Source organism: Gavia stellata, chromosome 2, assembly GCF_030936135.1.
Source record: "Gavia stellata isolate bGavSte3 chromosome 2, bGavSte3.hap2, whole genome shotgun sequence".
Classification (NCBI taxonomy): domain Eukaryota; kingdom Metazoa; phylum Chordata; class Aves; order Gaviiformes; family Gaviidae; genus Gavia; species Gavia stellata.
Window position 1 is genome coordinate 5,694,439 of NC_082595.1, and position 26,105 is coordinate 5,720,543.

A 26,105-nucleotide genomic window follows, 5' to 3' on the forward strand; every position below is an offset into this window, starting at 1 on the left:
TTTTTTCTTTTATTTTCTTTTTTAACTTGTCAGGTTGGCGCATAAAATACGTTACCTGTTGCAACGCTATGGGACGTACAAAAGGCCAAGTGAATTTCTGTTCATAACTATAAGCTAGGTATCCCCTCTGTTATCCACTCTAGTGACCTCCTTCAGTCCACTTTTATTTTCTATACATTTCCAGAAAACAAAAAGCATCAGGGCTGCAAGTATTTAAACTCTTCTGTGATGAGTAAAATTTTCAAAACCACCTGTATGACTTCCAATGAAGGCTAGTTATGATTCTGAAAGATATTATTTATCCATGCACAAATTATGCATTCCTCAAAGATAACTAAGCTCAGTACATGGAATCAAAAAGGGAAAACACAGTGCATGGTGGGGGGAAGCTGAAATTTTTGGGAGAAAATCCATTTTTTCCTCATGTTCCCATAAGATGATAACAATCTTTCACACGAATAACTACCGGGTTCTATTTTAACCACATTTCTGATTGCTGGGACATCAAAGAAAAGTTCTAAGCAGTTTAGAGCAAGAGCATTCCAATCTGATATGGCAACTCTTCCACCACCCTTTTAGGAAATTCAAAGCTACGAGACATTAAATTGCATTGTCTACCTTTGACTTCCTACCAGATGGGAGTGAAAACTTAAAGCTCATGAAGGCTTTGGCAACACACTGTTGCCAAAAAAAAGAAGTCACAGTGCTGCGTAGCGTTAAAGATTTTTCTATGTAGAAAATGTAATATCCCTGGGACTAACAGCAGGTTTCCCGTGTTATCAGACTTTCAAGTTCCCTCTAGCTCCTTTGCTCATGCCCGTCCTCACTGATGGAGGCGGCCACAGATGGGCCACACAGCTTCCTGCAGAGAGGTTAGGAAGACTTTGCTTGATCAGGAGGCAGCTGGAAAGACTCACAGGCTTTAACACATTGGTAACACAATGGAATAGACTGCCCAGGGAGGTGGTGGAGTCACCCTCCCTGGAGGTATTCAAGGAGCATGTGGACATGGCATTGTGGGACGCGGCTTGATGGGCATGGCGTTGTGTGGTGTGGGTGGTTTTGTTTGTTTGGGGTTTTTTTGTTGTGGTGTGTGTTTTGGGGGGTTTTTTTGTGGTTTTTTTTTTGTTTTGGTTTGGGTTTTTTTGGTAATGGTTGGACTTGATGATCTTACAGGTCTTTTCCAACCTTAGTGATTCTGTGATTCTGTAACAGCGAGAATAGAATAGTTCACTTGAAGGGACCTACAACAATCATGTAGTCCAACCACCTGACCGCTTCACAGTTGAAGGTTATTGATGTTGTTAAGGGCATTGTCCAAACGCCTCTTGAACACTGATGGGCATGGGGGATCGCCCACCTCTCCAGGAAGCCTGTTCCAGTGTCTCAGCTATTTGCTGAGACCATGATATTTGATAGGAGCTCCAGTTATCCACAGTGAAGAGTGATTACAAGAACCTACAGTCCTTTAACCAGTCTTCCTTCACCTCACTAGACTACCTAAGATAGAAACCTCCTGTTTTCATCTTAATCATTCACATATATTTTGAACTTTCCTGAAGCTGTACTGAGCAGCTCGGAGTGAACTCAAAGGTGAAAACAGTACTTCTTGGTGGTTTTGTAACCTGTAGTATTAGAGTAAATAAAAAATCTGCCATGAGGAGCCCAGGAAATCTCCATTTGGTTTTAGACGCTGTATTTTACTCTGATCTGAACAGCTTCCTCTAACTAGAAGGGGTCCCCAAAGTGGCCTTATTATTTGAGTTGCCAACTGAAGCAGCAAGATTATGATATTTTTCAGTATAGTTCCTCCAGCATTATCTATTTATTTTCACAAAGGAATTAACTGCTTTAGGCCATCTGCTTTCTTGGGAGAATGACCCAAAGCATCATCGCATACACAGACTAAATTTTTGCTTCACCTCTGGAAGATCTGTTGGTAATTTCTGATTCTAGAAAATACAGTTTTGCTGCTATATGAATACAGAGCAGTTATTTTTCTACTGGTGACGCAGTCTTCAGTGGTCTGCTGAGGTGAAAGACCACCACTAAAGAAGGTGCTTTCCTTTTAATAACCCATTAAAATTGTTACCATTTTAACAAAGCTTAAAACCAATGATAAAAGCTATTTAATACTACACGAAAAGAAAGGAAAATACTAAATAGCTAACACAAAATTAGGCACATTGTATTGTGCAAGGAATCGGGGCCAGAAGACAGGTCTGTTCCTATTAACGACACATACGTAAGCCTTATCTTTAACAGAACAAAATCAAAGTCTTCTCTATTATCATCTCTGATAATATAGACACAGGAATGTATTTCTAACATCCGCTGGCATTCATGCCATGGTTTTTTCTCCCATCTCAACTGCTATTTTAGTATTTGAGAAAAACCTGTTGCCTTACTTTTAATTATTGAGGACAGCTGATGCAAGATTTAAAACACAATAGAATATCCTTCAAACATTCATGAAATTCTTTCTTACAGCAATGGCTTAGAGTTTAACCTTAGTATAAATTCAGTGTGTTGCCAAAAGCATTTTACTTGCCTTCTCATTAGTGATGTATCAAATGACTTCTCCCCAATTACTGTATAAAAACATTCATTTAAGTCAGCGTGGAGGTTTTCATTCATTTCAGTAGCAATATTGTAAAATAGGAACAGTAACATCAAGTGTAATAACGCACTTGTAGCAGCAGTATTTCAAGATGCATAACACGGATTTTTGATCTTACCCAAGAAAAGAAAAAAGCGTCTGTTGCTTTCAGAGAAAGGCATTTTACTTCTGCCATTTTTTGTTTTGTGTTTCCCCCCCGTAACACGGAGTCACAATGCCACGCTACCTGTCATGGCCTGCTGGTCATCCACCATTAACTTTAAACTTTTTCCTCGCCGAACCACACGCACTGTGTGCCACTCATTATCATTGAGGTTATAGCCAGCAAAAAGGGTTTCTGGACCTTTGCCTGTAGGATATGCCAAACAGTCATTATGCAATCTTTAAATCAGTTTACATGTGAACCTCACAGAGAAAGAGAGAGAGAGACAGAGAAACTGGCTGGGCAAATGTTAAGAGTCACATCAAGCAAGAAAATTACAAAGTATAGGCAAACCTCAAACATAGAGCTACTATGTTAAAACACTTCTACTGTATATTTAACTATATAAATGTATTGTAGGTGCACATTTAACGAACCTGGTTGTCATAAATAGGCACAGTCAACATTGATTTAGTCATGCGTTTTCCAGTCATGGAAGAAATGGGTTTACTGCAGCCAGAACTTCAGCACATGTTTTGCAAGACTGGATTTTTGTTCCTTCATTAAAAACAGTTTGGGGAAAAGGTACAAGTGGTAAACGTGCGTGCATGCGTGTTCTATTTTTCTTAATCTATGTCAGCTTCTCAGCCTAAGTTTGTTTATTAGGACTTCTCAGAAAATCATCTATTACCTTATCACCCAGATGACTCGTTAATATTCAGATCCAGTACCTTCTGATGTTAGCGGACCTCCAAACCACACTTCCCTTTTTCATTTAATGGATACCTTTTTTGGTAATCTGCTCTTTTTGTAAGCAGTACAACAAAGACCTTTTGAAGCAAATATAAATCTAGGTATAGCGCAATGTACTTGCAATAACTGAACTATTCACAAATCTAGGAAACAGGATATCTTTAATAGCTAGGAAAAAATCTCTCAGAAGTAAAGGATTATGGAAATTTTCCCTTGCACTGTTGACCAAGAAAAGACAGAAAGAGAAAAATCCTGACTATGAACTATCGTTCGTATGAGTAGGTGATTGACGAAGCGCTGAACCAATTAATCAAAGCTTCTGTGCTCAAACCTGAGTTATTGGACCTATGCGGTGACTGTCCAAAAGGTAAAGTTAATCTGCAATTAATAAATTACATTCTTGCAAGATAGAGACCTCCCTGGCCTGTTTTTCAGTTCCTGTGGCATAATAAAGGCTGCTGGTAACGCAGAGAGACATGTAATAAAGTAACATTTGACATGAAAACATTAGGGTTACACTGAGTCAGACCATCACCTCCACAATGTCTTTTCAGGCGATGTCTTCGTGTGCATCAGCCTTCTTTTAAAAAGGGATACACTACCGGCTCTGAAGCTCTCCCACGTGTCTTTTTGGATTCTTTTCCACCCAGTGCAGGCTAACTGTGATGGAAGAGGTCGATTATTAAGTGGGTACTATATGACATTGTCTAAAATCAAAGCCTCTTTGACTTCAGGACTGCACAGAGGGGAAAAAGCCATTAACAGCTTGATGTAGCTGTTCAGCATATTGGACAGTCTTCATCTCAGACTTTTTCCATTTTCTATCAGCATTTTTTTAATTGCTGCTGGTTGATTGCCCTGCTTTTATACGCAACTTTTGTTATTTTCAGCATGTCAAGGGATCTCCAGGAATAAAAATACTAGCTACGGCAAAGGCAGTGAGATTCTGGTAACACCGCGTTGCTTTCTCTACGCCTCTGTACTGACGCGAGGTTAGGAAAGGTGTGCAAACCCAGCAGAAAGAGATGCATACGTACTCAGTGATGTCAACTACCCGAATTGCTCTGTTCCTTATGTGTTTGCTTTCTCTGACACGAGAAAGACCAGTTTTGCATAAAGCTTAAGCGAGTAACGTTCTCTTTGGATATGGTGATACAGATGCAGTGAATAACGCTCCTTAAGCAATTTCTATTATTCTGTATTTTATTGGGGGCTTCAACAGAAGCAATTTCTAACTAGAACTGGGAGACAAGGGATGGATTTACAAAAAATGCTCAAATTAGATGAGTAAAAACCTTAGTGAGAGTCAAATGCCTGCCTAGAAATACACCACCTACTATTATTTTAAATGTTAGCCCAACTCTTTTTTTTCCTAAGCAGTTGAACGACTTAGTGTCCATTATCTCAGAACAGATCTCTAAGAGACCTAAAAGCATATGCAATTATAATTTCTTCTCACATTAACAACCCTCTGTAGTGTCCCAGTCACGTAAAGCATATATAAATATCAAATTCAATTTGGCTAGTCACATTCATACAGGCAAATATGTGTATTATCTTTTAATGGTTAGGGACTTGTAAACTCTTCCTGTTGTAAAATTAAATGTATGTTTTCCCGTGTATCAGTACTTTCTTTGCAAGAGTATTCAGAGTTAAAAAAAATATATCTGATTGGAACTACCAGTGAGCTGCCTTTGTTCGCAGCACACGCAATCCCAAACCGGATTAAGGGGAAACTGTGGTGAAAGGGCTATGAAAGGGACAACCCTGGCTGTAACGCACTATGGGAGCCATGCACTGAGCGCAGTCCTGGCCTTGTAGAAACTAGCTACCTTGCATGGAAAAGAGGCTTTTCTTTCCCGAAGCTGAACTCTGACAGAACAGAGGAGGTTTTGCTTTGTCACAGAGAGTACAGGGAACTACAAAATAGCAAGACCTGGTGTCCAGGTATTGTCTATGTACCTGTCACATCACGCCGCATCTCTGCAAAGTAGCATAGTTTTCCACAGCCGCTGGAGAGCTGGATGGGGAAGGACAGATGCCCACCGTTCCTGTAGGGAATGTAGTGCTTGGGCTGCTTCCTGGCCAGGAACATGCTTTTGCACATGAAAGTAATAAATGTGCTTGGGAGCAGTGTCTTTAGGAGAGAATTTTCTGAACGCTTAAACACAAAAACATGTAGTCCTTGATACCGCACAAGAGTACAAGGACTGCAGAAGGAAACTCTTAACATACCTTGTTAAATGGCATTGGCCAAACTCAAACATAGTTTATATTAGTACCTTCCTCACTGACTTTCAAATATATTGACTTGAAATTAATTTAAACATCATATTGTTGAGATCATAACAGTTCAGAGTCCTCTTCTGTCCTGGTTTATACTGCTCTAGTTTATAGTGAATCTGCTATAAATCTACTAAATCACTGCCTCTCCAGTCTTATTCTGACTTTAAACGAAGTGGAATCAGATCAATGTAAGTCACAGCAGTGGAAAGTGCTGTTGTATTTATGTAAGTACTGGCATATTGCCACTTTTTGGGGGGGTGGGCTTTTTTTATCCTCTTTTCTTTAAAAACATTAAATATCTCCCATGCGAAGAAAAGCAAGAGCCCTAATTTAATTAAAAAAAAGGGGGGGGGGGTCTGTTTTCTGTAGACTGATACTACCTTTCTAACCTTATGTCCCTCCACTCCTATTTCCCATGCCGTCCTTCCCTTGGAACTCACTTGTCTCTTTCTAGACAGGACACAGTTAATTTGCTTCACGTACTCAGCACTCGCTCACTTTCTGAGCTACTGATTCTCTCAGACGCTAATGCCTTAATCATAAGCCTTTCCTTTCAGAGACAGGTTGTAACCTGCAAATACACACTAAGTACCTCTTCTTGCTTAAGTATGAAATTTATTATCAACATCTATATTCAGCTCTTTTCCTATTTTAAGGGCTTAAATAACCACTAGATTTTATGCATCCCTAGTGTGAATGGACAGTACCAAATAAAAAAGTATAGGCACTTTTACGGCTCCCACAATTTGCTTATAGTCCATCATGCCAGTAAAATCTGCACATCCATTTAAAAGCAGGTAATTGCTTGTACAACCGTCTTTTTACACGGGAAAATACAGACTGTGCAGCCAGCCGTCAGAGGTACAAATCTTGATGATGCAATTCATTATGAACTAGGACATAAAAATGCAAAGCCCCAAACACCCTAAGTTATACCTTTACTCAGGCACGTGAAGTTGAGCTTGCTACGTTTTCAGCGCCGCAGCTAGAACTTAACTGCCTTTGGTCCTTTCTAAAGTTAAAGGAACAAAGTACGAACCTCCCAAAGAAAAATGTCATTTTCAGTGTGCTGAATGTTCTAAATGTTCTCTGGAGATTCCTATTCTCTTTACTATCTTGTGAGGAGCCTGTTCAGCCTAATTCAAGCGCTGAAAATTTGCTGAATTCAAATGAGCCTGTTAATTGATGGTAACACGCTACTTACTTTTTCTCTTATTGATATCGATCCTGTTGTACGTAAATGAGGAGATCTTTTAACCAACTATTTGTACAGAACTTCATAAAAAACAAACTGACCACTTTGAAACAAGACACTAGCTTTTGGCATTGTACCAAAACGCATTCAAAACTGGCTGTCTGAACCAAACAGGAATTATTACTGGCTCTTACAATGCCATCCACCACCAAGGCACACACCAAAATGCCACCCAGACTTGCTCGGAGCATTCGATTTTGTGATCGAAAGTAGGTATCAAAAATGAAGTAGCAAAAGAAAGACAAAGTACACGAAGACTAGCAAGGGAGACTGGATGGTTCAGTGCATGTGATACTAACCTGTGGAGCCCAAGTTAGTTACAGGCAAACCACTACCACCTACTTATGGGTCAGTGTAAGAAACGTCAGTGGTTTCAGCCTAGTTTGCTAACGGGTAACTACGAGTATCTCTGGCAATCAATATCAGGTGGCATTTCCCATTTGAAATTTGAGAGAATAAGTGGACAAAAGGACAAAACCCTGAGATCACTCCAGTTAATAGAGAATATTACTTCAAGGCCAGGGATGCCAGGATTTCAGATGAAGTCTTACAGCTAAGATAATAGATACATAGCAAGCTGAACTGTAAAGTAAAGACAGTTGAGTGGCTCTGAGAGACACCCAAGAGCGTTATTGCAAATACCCGATGCAGAACGAGAGAACTCTGTGCCATCTCATTTATCCTGCTTTCCAGGGTAAATCTAGCATGCCTGTAATCTAGGCTTCTGTTCCGGCAAGCAGCCAGTCTCACAGCCACCGCACAAACCTTGTGAGGCCTCTGTATTACACACCAGGCTGCAGCACAAAAAGCTCAGAAAAGATTCCTCCAGAACTAGAGGCAGAAATACAAGACAAATAGGGGAAGGCATCTTAATCTTCATTATCCTTTCTATGGTGGTTGGCTGCAGAAACAATTCTGGGCTTCCAAATCACTCATTTGCAAACTCGAATTTAAAAAGTCAATTATTATAGTGAATCAACTGTATTTTAAATGACTGCATCTGCACCATCCCGAAATTCCCTGACTATGCATGATTCTTACTAATAGAAAAACTTAGTTGCCTTTTAAAGATCAATGATGTGTATCAGTTTATCATTTAAAGCTAATTGACAAATTAACTTGAGAAAGTCTTATTGCAGCTCAAAGAAATTTTGTCAACTGTATTTTCTTCCTAGCAGATTCATACAGAAAATTCCACAAGAACAGCACATTCACTGAATCGTATCAAGCAAAACATATCAATCTGCACTGCTTGATCAAAATGTTCCAGCCCACAATAGCTTTATTATAGGCAAAATCGCTTTTGGCAACTTGGGTAAAGCATTGGCAGTTTAGGGTATTTCTATTACTTTTCAAAACAAAACCTGACACTTCAGAAATTGAAACGAAGGAGATTAGAGTTGCTAATATCATTCATTAGCCTTCATTTCAGCTGTAGAATAGATTTGCTCATTTGCTTTTGAGTAACTGCAATATAATATTAAATCTGTTTCTGCATTTCTATCCAAGTGCATGTACAGAAAGCTAAACAAGGTACTTTACAGCATTCTACTGGCTTCCTCTACATGACTGAACTAGAAACAGACTGCATTTAATATTGATCTAGTTCACCAGTAAGGAAAACCAGCATACATAGTGAATGCACTGGGGAAGAAAAATCCATAGAAGGATATAAAAAAAAAAAAATCCAGGAATCAAGCACCATATGCAGTGCTGAGGACACAAAGTTTTCTATAGTCATTTGCCTCTTTCTTTGCTCTCTTTTCCGTGAATCTGATTCCCTTGCCCATGGTCTGAGCTGGTCGGTGTTTCCCCCCCGCCCTCCCAACTTTGTCCACCTTTTGCCTTAAGCAAGCTATTTAAGTTGGGGTGTGATAGCGCGCATACTCATCCATTAATTTCTTTAAAGCTGTGAAATATTAACTGTTGGTGATACTTAAGCATCTAAATAGAGCTAGCGGATCAAGGTGGGAGGGCAGAACATAGACAGATCTATGGGACTAAATTAAATCTAAGGATTCTTGGCGTCTGCCAAGAAAGGTGCTGATGATACCACTGTCGTGTGAAAGCCTATTCTCTACAAACTGAGTGAGGACCACTACTGAATTTCACGAAGATAGAGAAAGAAAGAAACATCAGAAAGTAGCAAACTTTGAAATTGCAAGTGTTGGCCTCTTCCTGCCACATCAAAGCGTACGTAGAACACATACACATGCTCTAAAAATTGGGAAGTGCGCTTTGCTGGTTAATAATCGGGTCTATATTAAGTTGAACCGTATCTCTTGAAAAAATTGTTTTGAAATTGCAATTACAACTATACGTGAACTCAGAGAACACGAGAGGATAAAACTGATTTTCTTACTGCATTATGAAATGTCTAAGCCAGCTCGAGACATTTCTCAACACATTATTTAAGACATTTATTGTTAGGAATCAGCTGCATTTTAATTTAATTTTTTAAGTCCTATATCTAAGCAAGTGAAACACAAACAGCCCTAAGGACATGTAATTTTCCTTCTTCTTAGAAATAATGAAAGAAAAGTATCTTTTCAAAGCTAAAACCAGAAGTCGGCTAGATCCCTGAATTTTTAATAAGAGCGCAGCTTCCCTTTTGTACCGTTCTCTAAGGATCATGACTATCAGAAAATGTACTAAAGGTACTAAAGGTTTTATGAATCTACCCCAAGGCCCTGAACTAAAGCACAGCGAAGTCAATGAGCTTGAAACATAGGGTTGTTGCTTTGTCAGCTCACTGCTGAACATTTTCAGCCAAACTTTCCGAAATTATGTTGAACTTGACAATTGACTTTGCTGTGGGTAAGGTGAGCGTGAACTTTCAATGCATGGCAATTCCACGCTAATTTAAAGCAAGCTTCAGTGCGAGATTATTTACTTTGTATTTACTGCAGGTAAAAAAATGTGCACTTGCAAAGATCATGCAGCATTACAAACACACTGTAAGGTCATATTCTGCCTTGAATCGTGCTAAGTTTTTTAAAGTGCACCCAAATCCTAGGACTCTGAATTGGGATTCAGCAGATTCCCTTCCACAAACTACTTGTGTGACATTTAGTAAGTCTTTATTTGTTTTTACCTTAGTTTGACATGGCTGCTATAATGAAAAATTCCCAGAATTTTAAGCTGAATACATTTAAGCATTTTGTTTTAAGTAAGGTGCACTTAACATAAACACTATCAAGTCAACATCTTGAACTTCATTCTACCTAAGCTACAGCAGTACATTAGGAAAGCAGCTATTTCACAAGCCTGCTATCCCATTTTCCCTGCCAGCTCCTGTAGCTGAGCCTGAGAAAAGCTCACGGAAGGGTGACAGTAAGGGAAGCCAGCTGGAAAGGCTGGCCACCAAGGAGAGGAGGGACTTGAAGAACCTGCACTGAGTCACTGCAACAACTCACCTACACATACACTGACACTGAACAATACAGGGAAAAAAACCAAAACAATTTGGCTTGATAACCGAAATAGTGTGTTTTTTAAAGGATAATCCACTATAAGCTAGTGTATTGCACAGGCAAGAACAAAATGGGAAATTTTAATTCATTTACAATACTGAAATTTTCCTATGCAGAATGCTTGTATTGCAGACAGTTTGCTTATACTGAAAGTTTGTTTCCATGAAAAATTCCTTTTAATTCCTATTTACCAAAAACTTTGTAAAACTGGTAGAGAAAAGAATGGCCAATTCATCTGGAGTTACTAGTGTTTGCTTTTTTCCCTCCTATAACAGGAATAGGACTGAAAATCCTAAGAACTGACTTGGCAACTCCTGTGTAAAATAGTACCGACACTAATAAAAAAACCCGATTTTAAGCACTATCGGAATTTATTTTTTTAAAAGTAAATATTCATTGATTGATATGACTTTCATGGCACCCAGGATGTCCAATATTCGTTAATTCTGTATGAATTCAGAGTTCTGTCAATAGTACTGATTTGTGAGATATGGGCTTAAACTAAGGGAAAAGAGTGATCCCAAGAGGAGTTCAACATCATTTTCTGCTTTCCCAAGAAGAGTTGGATTTCTACCACAGCAGACTCATCATTCTCGTCTCGACTACCCAAACCAAAAGCCCCAAACCCTACCAAACACAAAGGCAGAAACACATACATTCCCTGTCCCAGATTTCTAGAAACAGCGAGAATATTCGTCTAAAGCTTCAAAGAAACGGAGAGCGATCCAGCTGGCAATCTCCTTTTCCTTAGACATCGTCTCTCCAAGTTTCCACTCAAACACAGTGCCTCAGCTTCCAGAGGAACTTTGCTGTCTCCTCTGAACCCAAGAGATCTGGAAGGATTCTCACTTGGCAGAAGGATTTCACCGTGAGACAGCTATCTGAAGAACTTTGGTAGCCTGGACCTTAATCACCCATCTGCAAATCGCTGTCAATCAGCTAATGAATACCAAGAAGGCCGAGATACGCAGTGGCTACAGGGAACAGGCACGTAGTCACCCACAGCAGATCTCTAAGCGTACCCTGATGGTGCAGACGCCCTTTTTGAGTCCGAAGAACCTGTGCTACTGTTTTCTACTGCTAAGTCTGCCCTCCTTCTTTCCACTTAAACCCAATGAAGGAAAAATAAGCAAACTTACAGTGATTTTTGCAGAAAAAGTTGGTACGCACTTGATCTTTTTTTTTTCCTGAGAGAATTGGAATATTTGTTTTACTTTTGTTAGATTATAACTGACAACTGGAAAGAAGCAGAAACAGCTTTGATCACACATTAGCCTTTCTGGCTTTCATATTGACTGTGCCCATTTATATCAAACCACGGCTGTGAAAACTCTAAAGTACATTTAAAGATATAAGTAAGCACAACTTAAGTATGCTTCTCCATAATTCACCTTTTTATAAAAAACATTACCTTTATGTTTAGGCAAAAATGAACATAACAGAAAAAAACCACTTAAATACTTCATTTTACCCTTATATCTTGCACATTGTGCTTAAGAATAAGCAGACTGGTAACTAGTTGGCACGGAAAGGAAAAGACTTTGGACTGTGACTTTATTTTAAGAATAAGCTCCTCTTAATTTACAGGTGTCTTCATCCCAAGGCACAGCTGTTATCAAATATGTAACAACTAAATCTCACACTCATATCCTTTCTTTTAAAAAAAAAAATGAAAACGCTCTATTATAACATTTTGCCTAGTTAAGGGTGAAGAGAATAATGATTCAAGATTGGCGATTGTTGATTATTATTTCAATGTTTTAAAATATTTTTGTACTCATCGTGGATAGAAAAGCACAATTTCTTGACACTGCATATTCTTGGATGCTTCTATGTAGACAGGAGTCAAGCAAGGAGCGCTAAAATAAACATTTCAGATTATTTTCCGAAATTACAAATAGGTGAATACAAAGGGTGATCCCTGTTCTATAAGCCTCCTCCGCTGACTTTCATGGGTATGGGCTTGGTCTCCCATTTTTTCTGACTTATATAATAGACATATAAAGCCTACGTTTATTTTCCTGTATATTCCTAAACTATTTCACCAAATAATTGCAAACCCCCACATTATCCGATTTGTGTATTTCTTCATCATGTTCCAAGTTTATCCTTGTGAAGTGTCGTCACTACAGTGTACTACTAGTTCATGATTACTTTTAGACCTTTTCAACTTCTGAAGAGCCACCAGTTCAGCTGCACCAGATTTCATCCAGAATGTAAGATTCCTGATGTTCTCAATGACACGGGCCATAGGGCAGAGCTCTTGGCCTATTAACAGTAGCAGGGTCACATAAAGTGAATACCTATCTTCAGATTTCAATGCTCTAGTACTATTTTAAAAGGGTAAACAATACACATTAACAGTTGTTTGAATCTTTCTTATAAAGAAAATTTCTTTTAAAGGAAAAAGACCCTGGATTTTGTAGGCTGACGTTGTAGACAACATTGTAAATATTCTTTAAGCATTTCTTTCAATTTTGAGTTAGGTCTGATATACCTTATCTGCAAGAAAGCAATCCCAATACTATTTATCAGGGAACCTATACAAATTTCCCTATCAAAATAGCATTTTTTTCAGACATACTTTTTCAGGATTCCTGAGCCTAAAATAAGGTTTATAAAATTACCACCTACTTATTTCAGTAAAGATTTTGTTGGGAACAAAAGTACTCAACTGTCTTAGATACCACGTACGTTTGAGACAGTTTGCAGAAGTTTAACGTGGCGTTTTATTAAAGGTAAATTTTCAACAACTCTTCCAGCTTCTTCACGTGATTTCTTACCCAAAAGACCAATGTGTGTTTCTTTTCTGCAAACAAGGCCTTTTTCTGCATTCTGCATCAAACTCTTCACGCTACATTTCAGCTGCTTCTAAACCTATTACTTTCCCAGACGTGTATTTATGGTGGCTAAATGAAACGGAAGTTAACTGTGACACCTGCAATAGTGAGTTTTAGTTTTACTTTTTCATTGTTCACTTGAAACTTTTTGAGAATTTCATTTTGCAATTACGGCTGCTCAAGCATTTACACACTAACAATACGCACAGTCAAGCACCTTTTGCTATCTCTTATTTCCAGACTGTTGCTTGCTGTGTCTCTTGAATGCCCGTATAATACTAAAACAGCATGACTTTTAAGATCAAGTAGATGGAATCGATTTCAACGTGGAGAGAATCTCTCAAATGCTCTTTTGCTATTTGTTATCTCTTAAGGATTGTGCTCAGTGCCAGTGAACAACAATTTTGTTATTGAAAAAAACAAGTCGGCTTCTTGACACAAGTTCCTACTTGCACTTAAGGTGCACTCTGTATCTTGGTTTATGTAATTTTAGAAAATCAAGAATCCACATTATAGTCTTTTCTAGCTAGTGCTGCTCTTATTCATAGCTGACTAGCTTGTCAACTGACTTCCTAAGTATCTTCTACCACCTCCAAAACGTTAGCTGGAGATGCAAGAATACTTCTTCCCATGAGAGCTCATGGTGTACATCTATGTTGTTCCCTCCCAGGAAACGGCATATTTGTGTTCAAGCTGAAATGTTACATAGCAAAAACTGCAATGAAAAATTCAAAGTATAGCAGTAACCAAAACACAAATTCAACAGGTAATTTTCACCTGTATCCAACAACTATAGCGCTTAAATTTTTGTAAAACTAGAATTCCTTAGATGGTAGTGAGCATATTACCTAAGCTTGTTATTCTTCATTTCTGATCCGATTTCCACAGGTCACACGTAAGCAAGTTCATGGCATGTGAGTGAAAGACGGAATTGTTGACTTACCTAATTGGTCTTTCTTTTCCAGACAGATTTTACTATTAGCGAGAAAAGACTTAACATGCAGAGACAGAGAGGAACTTTTAACTAATGAAATGTTATTTCAACATACCTGCACTTCACTCCTTGGAGGAAAATCTCACAGAGTTTAAAATGAATAAGAAATCATACCAAAAATTTAGTATAAGCTATATTAACCACAGCTCCCTCTTTTCTTTAATAGCTTTTTCTCATTCCATGTCTTGATTTTCATCTTGTGTCTTGTTGCTTCAGTACTGCCTAGACAAATAACTACTGAAGAATTCTTTGCGCACTTCCCAAAGGGGACTGCATCTCAGAAAGCCAACTTTATCTTGATGTCTCAACTCAACAGAGTAATATCTCCTTTGAAGTGACTTGTCTGATGGATTGAGGCCTAGGAATCAGCTGGAAGGTAGCATAAGTTAACCTCTTGACACGTCACCCAAAAATGAGATGTGCTTGGATGGAAATTTTAACAACTACCTGAATATAATTCATTAAAGTCATTGTCAAGAAGAGATAATAAGGAAGCAGTTATGTGGTTCCAGTAATGAGCTACTGAGTGCTTAAAATGTTATGATAGATGTTTCATGCATTTTAATAGACACAAATGCAAAATGTGCTAGATACAGAGTGTTTTTAATATAAGAAACTGCTCATCAGTGACATGTACTGGGTAGATGTTTTTAACACTATTAGCTCTTCAAAAAAAGCATATTGAAAAATGAATTACTGTTCTTACAACATTAATGGAGAACAATATTGTAGCTAAGTGCTTGCTAGAATTCTTCATGAAGATTGAACTTATGAAACGATGACTTGCTGCAGAGAAGTGAAGCAATGATAAAATAGCCCCCCTTTTTGAAACAGTCATACAGCTAAAACTAATACATACTTACACAACATTTTCTGCAGACGCAGTAAAGAAGGGGCCATCAAAATGCCACAGAGGGCTCAGAGACCAGGTTCTGTGAACTTGTATTTATGCAAATAGGCAGAGAACTCCACTTCTGTATTAAAGCGCTACATATGGAAAAGACAGACAAAGGCTCTACGCCCATGTACTGTTCACTACTGTCTATAATCAGATCCTACTGATCTTAATGCTTAAAGGAGTAAGATAATTGCTTAGCAGGGATTTATTCCAGACTTCCAGCACTAGAAATGTATACATGTATCAGAATAATCTTAACTTTAGTTTGGTACCCCCTTTTTTTTTTTCTCCTTTTTTTCTTTCTTTGATTGAAGAAGAGGTAGTCAAGCTTTCCCTAAGCCGCTTGGTTCTCCTCATCACACCAAACTGAGAAATAGGATCTATTCTGACTCTCACCAAAGTTGGTTGCACTTCTTTCTAATGTAGAAGTGTTCTATTCATAGTATCTATTAATATGAGAGGGGCAGACAGAAACTTGGCAATTCACCTGAACATATGTTAGACCTATTGCAATCCTCTCTGGCTGTGTTACTGAGAACCAGACATCTCATTCAAATTTCACTCTCCCTGGTTCTCAATTTCCCCTCTCCCTTATCTCTTACCCGTGTATATCCATTTCATTCAAAAAAAACCCCAAACACTCGTTATATGAATTCTTTACAAGTATATATTAGGACAGAATGACAGCTGTGAGCGTGTGATGTGCTGATCAGAAAAGCGGTATCTGTCTGCAGGGAGATGGCAATTTGTTTGGTTTTCCTTGAAAAGTCCTGGAGATAAGCACAGCAGCATTGATTCAGTCAGGCATCACATTCAGAAAAAGTCCTATGCCTGGTCTTAGTATACTTAAATGCTTTCTGAACTAAACTATTAATGGTTTTAGTATCTTTTTAGACAGATCTATTTGGGGAAAAAAAAAAACAACCTAAGTTTCTATCACCTGAAAAAAACTCTTCAAACTGTAATCCTGTAATAGAAAGACTGCAGTATTTCTCCATAGAATTTTCATTTATAAGCACTTCCAAATGTTTTTCACAGAAGTATTAACAAATGAACACCACCACAGCATTATTTCTTAGAAACAGAGAGTCCTAAGAAAGAAATGAAGAATAATGTGAAGAGCGAATAAAGGTATTTATACATGAAGCCTGATAGTATTTCCAATCTGAATATAAATTTAGAAGCATTATCAACTGAGCAGTGCTGAGTTCCTGTTATTTTTTCTTAATACTGAATGCTAACAATGATTTTCTTTTTAAAGAGCTACAGACCAAAATTTCTTGCCAGAAAACTCTTGGTACTCAGTCATAAAAATGATTCACAACGCTTAGTACATACGAAATAGCCAAGTTAATGATTTATCTTAATTTGACTGGTTTTATCAGTTAACTAAGAACAATTTTTTTTTGAGAATTTATTGAAATATTGGCTCGTGTCATCTGCTGCTATCTGTGTGGTGGTACTCTAATTTTCATGGAATGGGATTACAAAGTTTAGAATGATTGTATACAACGCAGCTGATGATAGATTGATATATTACTTTCACTAGCAATTCCCTGTTTGCTCTGAATACAGGGTATAAACTAGTGATAAAATGATTAGGAAAAGCAGCTGCAAAATAAGAGGGGAAACGGTGCATAAGACAAAAGCTGCTATACTGAATGCTACACCTGAGTTCCGTATTGTCTTGTGTTCTGCCTTCGACGATGACGAGCAATTGATGTTTACACCAGAAGGGAACAACAATAAGGGACTTTCCCCTAACTATGTGCTGCCAGCTTCTAGCAGCTAGTAGTTTACAGAATTTCTGAGCTAAGGCTGCATCTAGATCATCAGCTTTAATACCAATGACAAACTTTTGTTCCGTTAGAAAGAAAAAAAATAATCTGTTTCGCAACATAAGGGTGGCCTTGCCAGGCGAGAGCAGAAGTCCAGCCAGCCCAGCACTGTGCTTTCAACAGCAGCTAAGAAAAACAGGGCCACTGGATAGTAATTACTACTCTAACATAGTCACAGCTTCCAGTCACTAATGTATTAGGGACTACTGGAGCTACAGAAACTGCCTTACCACACAAAGTCCTTGATGTATTTCAATTTCATACTACTTATTACCTTTTTGATGCTTCTTGTGGCTGTATCATATCTTTATAAAGATATATTCTCTCAGGTATCTCTTTTTTCCCCTAGCTTGCCTAGCTCCTGCATGTAGGAAAGCCAATCTGTACTTGGAATCCTCCCTGTTGCAGTGCACTGTATTTTTCCTATTTTAAGTTCATCAGGAGGAACAGGAACTAAAAAACACATACAGCATTCAAGATGTGGATAAACAATGACTGCACAATAGCACAACGCTGTTTTCTGTTCCGGTCTCACTTCCTTTCCCCATAGCTACTAACAAACATCCTTTGGGATTTCTGGTCACTTCTAAGCACTGAACTGTTTTACAAGAGCTGTTTACGATGACTGCACAATTTCTTCACCTCAGTGCTAACAGACTCCATTGCTGTGCTTGCATAATTAATGTTACTTTTTCTAGTACGAATTACTTTGTACATATTGATATTTAATTCCACCTACCATTTTACTATCCCGTCATTCAGCATTTGGAAACCCTTCAGGAAACCCTCACGTGCAGCATTTCATTTGATTTTCCTAAATAATCTCATTGCATCTGCAAATATGATCCTCCGGTGTTCCTCCTCGTCTCTCAATCATTTATGAATATGTCAGTAGAGATTCCTGGGGGACCAGCTGGTAGCAGAGCTTTACTGTGGAATGACTGCCATCGCAGCCTAGTTCACTAATATGAATGACATTACATTATCTTATATATATTCTTCTGCAGAAGAAAATAGCTTCAATTACTTTGCTACTACTGCTTAGAACATCACTCCTCAATATCCCCACAAGATTAGATTCTAACACCCACTGTCTGTCATGAAAAAAATTGTGAGCCTAATTTAAATCACCAGTCCTGAAATGTGATTAAGTCATTTTGCTTCTCAAAAAAATAAATGAGAAAAACATAAAAGTAAGATAAGAGAAATTTAGGACCTGCTATGCATTGAAAACTTACTTTCTACTGCTTCTTCCCATTAAAATAGTAGAAAGGCCTAGTCTGCTACTTCTGAAAAGTCCTTTTATGAAAGATCTGATCGGACCAGCATGAGCTAGACACGCACAAGTCCCTTGCAAATAAATCAGGACTTATTAATTTGAGATAATCTGTTCTTATAGATCTAGCACACCCCGGAGGCTGCTTTGTCCCTCTTGGTAAAATGAGAGCTTACACGCTTGCAGCAATCTTTGCTTTCCTAGCCTCCGCCAGTCCTCTCGTCGTATTTAGTATTCTGGAGGATCTCCTGCTCCCCACTCCCCTTGAGGGGTTTCAGGCCGAAGGTTCAGAGGGAACAACTTCAGTCAACTCCAGACCGTGCCCTTGGGCTCTGCGGTAATACCTGGGCAGCACACCGGTGCTCAGAGCCAGCCGATGTAGCACCACACCGTGGCCCCGACTCATACAGCCCCACATTTACACTAAATTGAAAACTAGCTATAGCTGGCCTGGTAAAACGGAACTGTACACTGAAATATCACAACGGGAAAGTCTACGACTTTTCAGCAATCTTAAAGAAGTTTCTGAAAACATTTATGTAGTAGTGCTAAAAAAGCAAGTCTATATCTGAACATATACCTAATGATTTTTTTCACCACCAACTAGGGCAACTATCCTTGTTGTATGAATTTTCCAATTCACTTAAATAACCCTATGTTTAAGCTTTTACTGTTGCCTTTTTTACTGTGTTTAGCTATTGCAGAGCACATCACCGTGCCTTGGGAAAGCCACAGATATACTACTATTAGATATTTGATTACTGAAGTCCCCATTCAATCAGTTATATCTTTAAAGTACCATAAGTAGAACGTGGGACTTAAAAAGATAAAAACAAGATGGATGAAAAGAATGAAAAGAAAGGAAAGAAGCATACACACAAAAAAGACCATCATCTGTTTTCTAGTAAGAGAACTTGAAGCGATATTTTATTGACAGTCTGCCAGAAGACTAATGGCAATTTTCTCCTCTGCTAGCTAAGAAAAAGCAAACACAGATGAGGTTTTATAAGCAGCAAGTGGAACGCAGGCACAGAAATAAACTTTACTGCTGTCCTTCACGTAGGCTAGAAGCACTGCTAGAGCAAAGCCTTCAATCCCCGGCAGCCGACCTTGAAAGGGAGAAAGTAAATATGATACACCCTTAAACGGTCAGCCAGCAAATCTGAAGCACTTATTTTCACGTTAATGAAGGGTTGAGCTTTTGTTTGGTGTGTTAAGATGATAGTTCTCTCCCATGCCCCAGCTAAGCAGGTTCAGGCCTGAGCTAGGGGGGAACTTAGGGGTGCCTCACCGCTGGCATTGACAAATTCTACATGTGCAAGACTCTTCCCAAGATTTCTTTATAATTAGCTAGGTGATTCAAATTTTCCTATGTCCCTCATTAGTTCAAGTTTCTAAATTTTTTTTCTCTAAACAAGTATAACTGGATAAGGAAGGGGTAAAATTGGCTGCCTTTTACATAACTTGACTATTTCCCTGCAAGATTTCTGTGTTTGCCAAAGCATACATTTTAGCTGAGAAATCAGTATAACACAAGACTGATTTTTTTTTTTTAATTACCCATTAAGGGGAGGAGCTCACACTCAGCAATCCAATACCCCCTTCACCGTTACCTTCCCAGAACCCTCTCTCAAGCCAAACTACATCCCTAGGAAATGTCACAAAAAGCCACAACAAAACAGATTGCAAACCTGTGTTATCTTATGCAAACGGTCAAGAAGCAACAGCATCCCCTCAGCTGGCATCTCCAGAATCTGTATCCTCTTCTGGATACTCAATGGCTTTTCCTCAAGCTTGAAACTCCCTAAAACCGGGCCTCAGATATTTCCTAAGTTCAACTTACTGCTTTTGTTTTACGAGCCAAATTCAGGAGAGAAGGAAAATAGTTGTGATGTATCTAGCTGAAGATGCAGACATTGACCCAGCAACCCTTCCAACATTTCCCTTCAGATGTCTGAAATATCTCTTAACTGATGCAGACTGAGCATTCCACATCTCAAGACGGGACGTTTCTGCCTTCCTGTCAATAACATGTATTTTTCCAGGTTGTTCTTGCTTAGATGTAGGCCAGATGAATTCACTTTGGGACAGCGTAAGTCTGCATTGCTGAAAAAAGCAATCCAGCCTCTCTCCCAGAGGTGGTTTTTCTACTGTCTCCACACCATTCCTGCCTCCCTCTTCTCCTGATTTACTCTACAGCAGGCGTCCACACGCGTCGCGTGATGGAACTGCTCAGAAAACTGCAGCAAGTTAAAATTAACAATTTTATTAATGGGCCACTTCTGGAGTTAAATTCACCACGTGGACTCTTGAACATTTGTGCTGGCAGCAAAGCAATAGGCAACGCAAGAGCAGGACCAGCAGACGGGAAGAGGGTTAGGAGACCACAGTTTTAAAGTAAATGAAAAACTTTTTAAGAGACAGATGAAATTCTGCAGCACAAACCCCAAAGAACACTATGTGGAGCATTTGAAAAATGACCAGCCTTTGCATTCTCAGCTAAGTCACTCTTACCATTCAAGGGGGAGACGACTTTCTCAGAAATATTTCTGAGCGTTAACATCTATCAGCCTCTGGGAAATATCTACTGCATATTTAGGACTTTCCGTAACAAAAGCCAAGGGCTAGACCTTGCCCTAGGTGCTCCCAAGGAGCAGAAGCAGGTTCCAAGCGGGGGGAAACAGCCACCCCTTTTCTGCGGAGCGGGCGGGCGCGTCGACTGCAGGAAGAGATGAATGGCATTGCCATCACACCTCCAGTAAGGCAATGAACACCGTGGCCTGACATGGCGTAACCTGGGCAGCATCGCTTCTTTTCACCCTGTATCTAACAGAGAATGAGGAATCGGAAGGATCTCCCCCCTAACCGGCTTCTGTGGCTGTACAGAATAAATTATGGGCTGTCCCTTAACTACTTTAGTCATCTTGATTATGTTTATACCGGCTATTTTGCTTCCAAACCTGAACTTTTTTTCCCTAGCCTAGCTGTTTCCAACCGCACATCCCAACAGAGTGCTGAAACAAGATACAGGACGGCGTTAGCGCAGCTTCAGGACTAAGCGCTGCGGATTCCAGGGAAAGGCTGAGTAAAGGCGCAGTTTTCCTTTCTTCCGCGTCTTTCAACCTCGTTTCCTTTGATTAGATTCAAATGATGGTTTCTATTAGCAACTAGTAGATCCTAATCAGAACTTGACTGAAAAGGGCCACGTATGTTTTCAGTTTTGTTGCAGGGCAGCAGACGTGTTTTTCAGGGAATCATGTGAAAAGGGATCTTTAAAGTGATATTACTCAATGAGGAGGAATCCAATGACCCCATGTTCGAAATCTGCAAAGTATAGCCAAAGCTTTAAAAGAACTATTTACAATTCCTTCCAACTTTACACCCCAAACAGAGGGGAGTCCCTGACTGAACTGGCAATGAAAGCACACTGCTGATTTGCTCTGGGTCCTCTACGGTAAAGCTCTTTTGCCTATTTTTAGCAGGCTGTCAGCCTCACCGAACGAGCAAAACCACCTCACACGATTCATAAGCTCTGTGTAAGAAAACAGGCCAAACACAAGATCTTACATTTTGGGGGAAGCTACACTACTGTATCATTTTCACGACTTTCTACTGCCAACAACAACAAAAAAAGGAGCAAATAACGTATTCAAATCCTTCTTTTCACCAGCTAGTGAGAAGTTAATACCGGGAAATGTATTAGTGATTTGCTCATTGCAGTAGATTTTACAATATCCGTAAGAGCACAGCTGAAGACTCTGGACTTTGCAACAAAATGCATTTTTACAAGCAGTAGCTTTCCAAAGGATGTATAGTCTTCATTTAAGCTTTCCTGCTGCTTAAAATCTATGTGAAAACTGAAAATACTGTAATTGAACACCATTGTTGGTTGTTCAACATATAGAATTCTCCTGTTATTTACCTATAATCTGACATACCTCCTTGTCGTGCTCTGGATTTGTAGGATACCTTAACAAGAAAAAATGCTTCAGTAACAGATGTTACGTATTCCAAACGGAATAATTTATTTTAATCATCTGTAACGTGCACATCTGCAGAAAAGTTTTAAAAGGATGGATGTACAAAACAAGGAAGAGAGATTAAGGATTTAGGGGAAAACAGAGACATTAAATGGAGTGGGAAAATAAAATGAGAGGAAAAAATAAAGGATATAGAGAATGGATGAAGAACTAGGTAGACACAGAAGGAGGGGTGCATGCAAACAAAGCAAGTGAAGGGGCAATACACTGGAAGGACAAACAGAAAAGCCTCAAAGCCCAGGAAATTGGTCCTAATGTGGCAAGGTGGCCACCCAGCTAGCAAAGCCGGCTGGTACATTCCCTGGGGAACAGTATACGTGTATTCACTGCCACCGCACTCTCTGCTCCCTGCTTCTAACATCCTGTAATTCCTACTCATTTCTTATGACAGTCCTACATTTGAGTGTAAGTGAATTCAGGGGGACTACTCTACGAATTATTGCCTACAGAAGCAAAACTGCGTACCAGAGAACTGACCTAAATCACTCCCGCACCAACGTGTGCCACTAGTTGAGCAAACTTTCAGAGCAGCGTTCAAAAAAAAGGATTATCCTGTATCTTTTCCTATTGAACAAAAGTATCAGGTTCAGAAATGAGAGCCAGCTATTTACCAGTTAACATTTGTATAATGTAGGAATTAATAAAAATCCTATGGTCCTACTCTGCTGACTCATATAAAAATGTAGACAATTTATTTTCAGAAATGATAGCAGTGCAAAAAAACAAAACCAGAAAAGATGAAATAACATGTAAGACTGCACGTGCCTGTGAAAAAAGTGTATCGCACATAAAAACCAGCAGCCTCTTGAGTTACAGGAACCTGGAATTTTTCAGATGCTAGTGTTTTGGAAGCATTAAAACTGGAAAAAAGGGAATTAAAATTAAGCCAAGATAGTAGCACTTAATGTTGCAGCAGTGAAAAATATGGAAATATAACACACCTGTGTTTGTTCACAAGTCATTCCAAAACAGTTGTTGATCTGCCATGTGAATTTTATGGGATGAAGTTCTGTCTCTAAGAAATACTAAGGAAAAATCCCATTCAATTCAATAGGACTCACTGGTGTTTATAATTGATGCTTTACAGTCTGCAATTAAAAGTTAACAATTACTTCCCTCTCTGAAAGAGAGAAATGTGTATTTATTGGATTTTATTAGCATTTTTCCTTAGGCAATTTTTAAGGATTAGCCCATCAATTTTGTATATAATGTGTAAGAGCTGTACAGGAATCAACTTACAGTTCTTTTTACAGAACGACTAGTGCCAAGAAGTGCTTCACATTTGTGTTATTTGAACCAACATCATTCACCTCAGTCGTATTTTGAAACAAATTCTTCCTCAGTCTACGAAAACTAATACTGAAACCACAGTAGCCATTTCTATTCGTAAGTTTTTCCCTTTTTCCTGATGTCAGCCTTAACATTGACCTGCATGTACCTGCAGTTTAAAAGGACTATTTATTTCACTGCCTGACAGACAATTTTGTTTTGTAAACTTGCAGGTCCGAAGAACACAATGAAGTGATTTAAGGATGTACAAAGCCAACATTTCAGCAATGGTATTTTCTGATTGACGTGAGACAGAATTTCTAGTGGTGTAAGGTTTTATAAAGATACCAATCTTCTAACCTAACACAAAATAAAAATAGTTTGACTTTAGTATGCCACTCGGTTCCGTGAAAATGGCATGAAGCGAACAGTCTCCGTCACAGTGGTAATGAGACACAAGCTCAGTAGCGACCTGACATCCGATTAACATTTTGAAATTTTAAACAAGTCCGTATTTCAAACAAGGAAGACCACAAAATGCCACCTCCTCTGCAACACAGGACGTTAGCTAAAGGTGAAGGCATGACAAAGCGTAGAAAAAATTGCTACCGGAATCTCAGCTCTGAGCGGCCAACGGTTGGCCATTTGATCGGCAGTGAGCTGAAGACAGGTTACCGGCCGCACTCGAGGGAAAACGGGAGAAAGAGGTGCAATATTTTATTCACTAGGTTTGGAATTCGCTGTAGGAAATAAGGTGCTTATGTTCATCTTTTCCTTTTCTGCTCTCAAGCAAAACACCAATTTTTGTTTGTGTTTGGTTTGACTTTTTTTTAAAGCTGCCTCTCCAAATTCAAACCAGAGCTTCATCCTGACCTTAACTCTGTTACTAATCTAGCTATAATAAACGGTGTGTCAGTCCCAACAGTGAAATTAGATTTAGATGACAAATTTCTAAGCAACAGAAATGTGAAAATCTGAAAAATGTTTCTCAAACATGAAAACCAGATTTACTTCTATCAGCACAAAATCAGGATTGAGATACATCCAGCTCTCAGTAGACCCAAAAAGACAGGCACTGAACTATTATAGCATTTAGAGAATTAAGACACAAGTTCCGGATGCTGTTGCTTTGAAACGAACCGTTTGCGTTCCACTAAAATCCATTATATTGTCTAATAAGCAAGCATTTTCTAAGGACTGCTTAGAGCAATAATTCTTCATCATCTAAAAATTAAAACGCAGAAATCGCTCATGAAATGTTATCAGGTTGTTGAAAAGCTACAGTGAGTGCTGATAAGAAAGCATTGTAGTACTTACCGTACCAAAAGCTCACAAAACCCTGTTCAGTACGCAAGCACCAAAGGGAGATGGGACTAATTGTGAAAGTTCCTTTCTAGTAACAAAAAGGCTATAAACAAACTGTGAAGAACAATAACTTATGAGTATTTGATACCAAGGATATTTTGTACAGAGTTTATGCTGCTTCTGTATGAGCCTGACCAGAACTCGTAACTGCTAATTCAATTCAGTACATATATTTCTCCTGTTTACGATCCTCTAATTGGAGGCTTATTACTTACTCTGTATGTACAGGTTCTCTTTTGATCCAAAACTTGCTTAAAAATGGAACCTAGAAATATTTTTCGTTTATTTTCACAACACTGCATTTTGTCCAAAAGAGATTAAAAAACCCAAAACACCTATTGTATTGTGCCTTTATTACTGATGTTTTTTCTATGTTAGTAATTCCCTTTTCAGAGGGATTTTCTAATTTTATTAAGGAAGTCAAGAAAAAAGCAATATTGCTTTTCCTAGGGAAAAAGGAATTTACCAGCAGCAGTCAAACTCATTACATTTCAGCTCAAAAAGCTGCTTGTCTTACAGTTGGAAATCTTTTTCTAATTGGGACTTCAGCAGGAGAAAAAAAAATAATGTGACAGCCCAAGAAAGTGTTTCTGAGATTTTTCACGATCTTATACATTTTGGCAATGGACAATGGACGTTTTTGGCAAGTGGAAAGATTTGGTTTTAGAACTGAACAATTTTTTTTTCTTTTAATATGAGGAAGCTGTCTTTACGCCTTGGTGCCTACAAGCTTTTCCTTTACGGTATTGAGAAGCCTGTCTGGATTTAAGTATGGTTTAAATTAAAAACTTACCCCAAGAAAACTTGGCTTTTTAATACAAACGCTGTATTTTTGTCTTGTAAAGTTATTCATTGAAAAAATCTATTAGCAGGTGACACATTATGAGTAACTGCAGGTCCCTATTTTTCTTTGTGGACTATAAAACTATTATGGGATGTTATGTTCATGTCTTTTGGGAAACTACTAACAACTACCAAGTCTACCTACGCAGTTTGTTGTTCAGCTTTTTTTCTATTTACCAAAAGCCAGTCCTCTGGCCTGCAAAACCTGTCAGG

The 26,105-nt window shown here is 38.7% G+C and overlaps 1 protein-coding gene across 22 annotated transcripts in view; it reads right to left on the reverse strand.

Annotated features, from left to right (window-relative positions):
• NRXN1 (neurexin 1) overlaps positions 1 to 26,105 on the reverse strand; it is a 740,438-nt gene that overhangs the window by 388,781 nt on the left and 325,552 nt on the right. For all 22 annotated transcript variants that reach the window (XM_059835686.1, XM_059835685.1, XM_059835683.1 and 19 more), the window contains one exon: positions 2,847 to 2,969. In XM_059835686.1, coding sequence (XP_059691669.1) covers positions 2,847 to 2,969 — 123 coding nt within the window. The remainder of the gene's footprint in view (positions 1 to 2,846; positions 2,970 to 26,105) is intronic.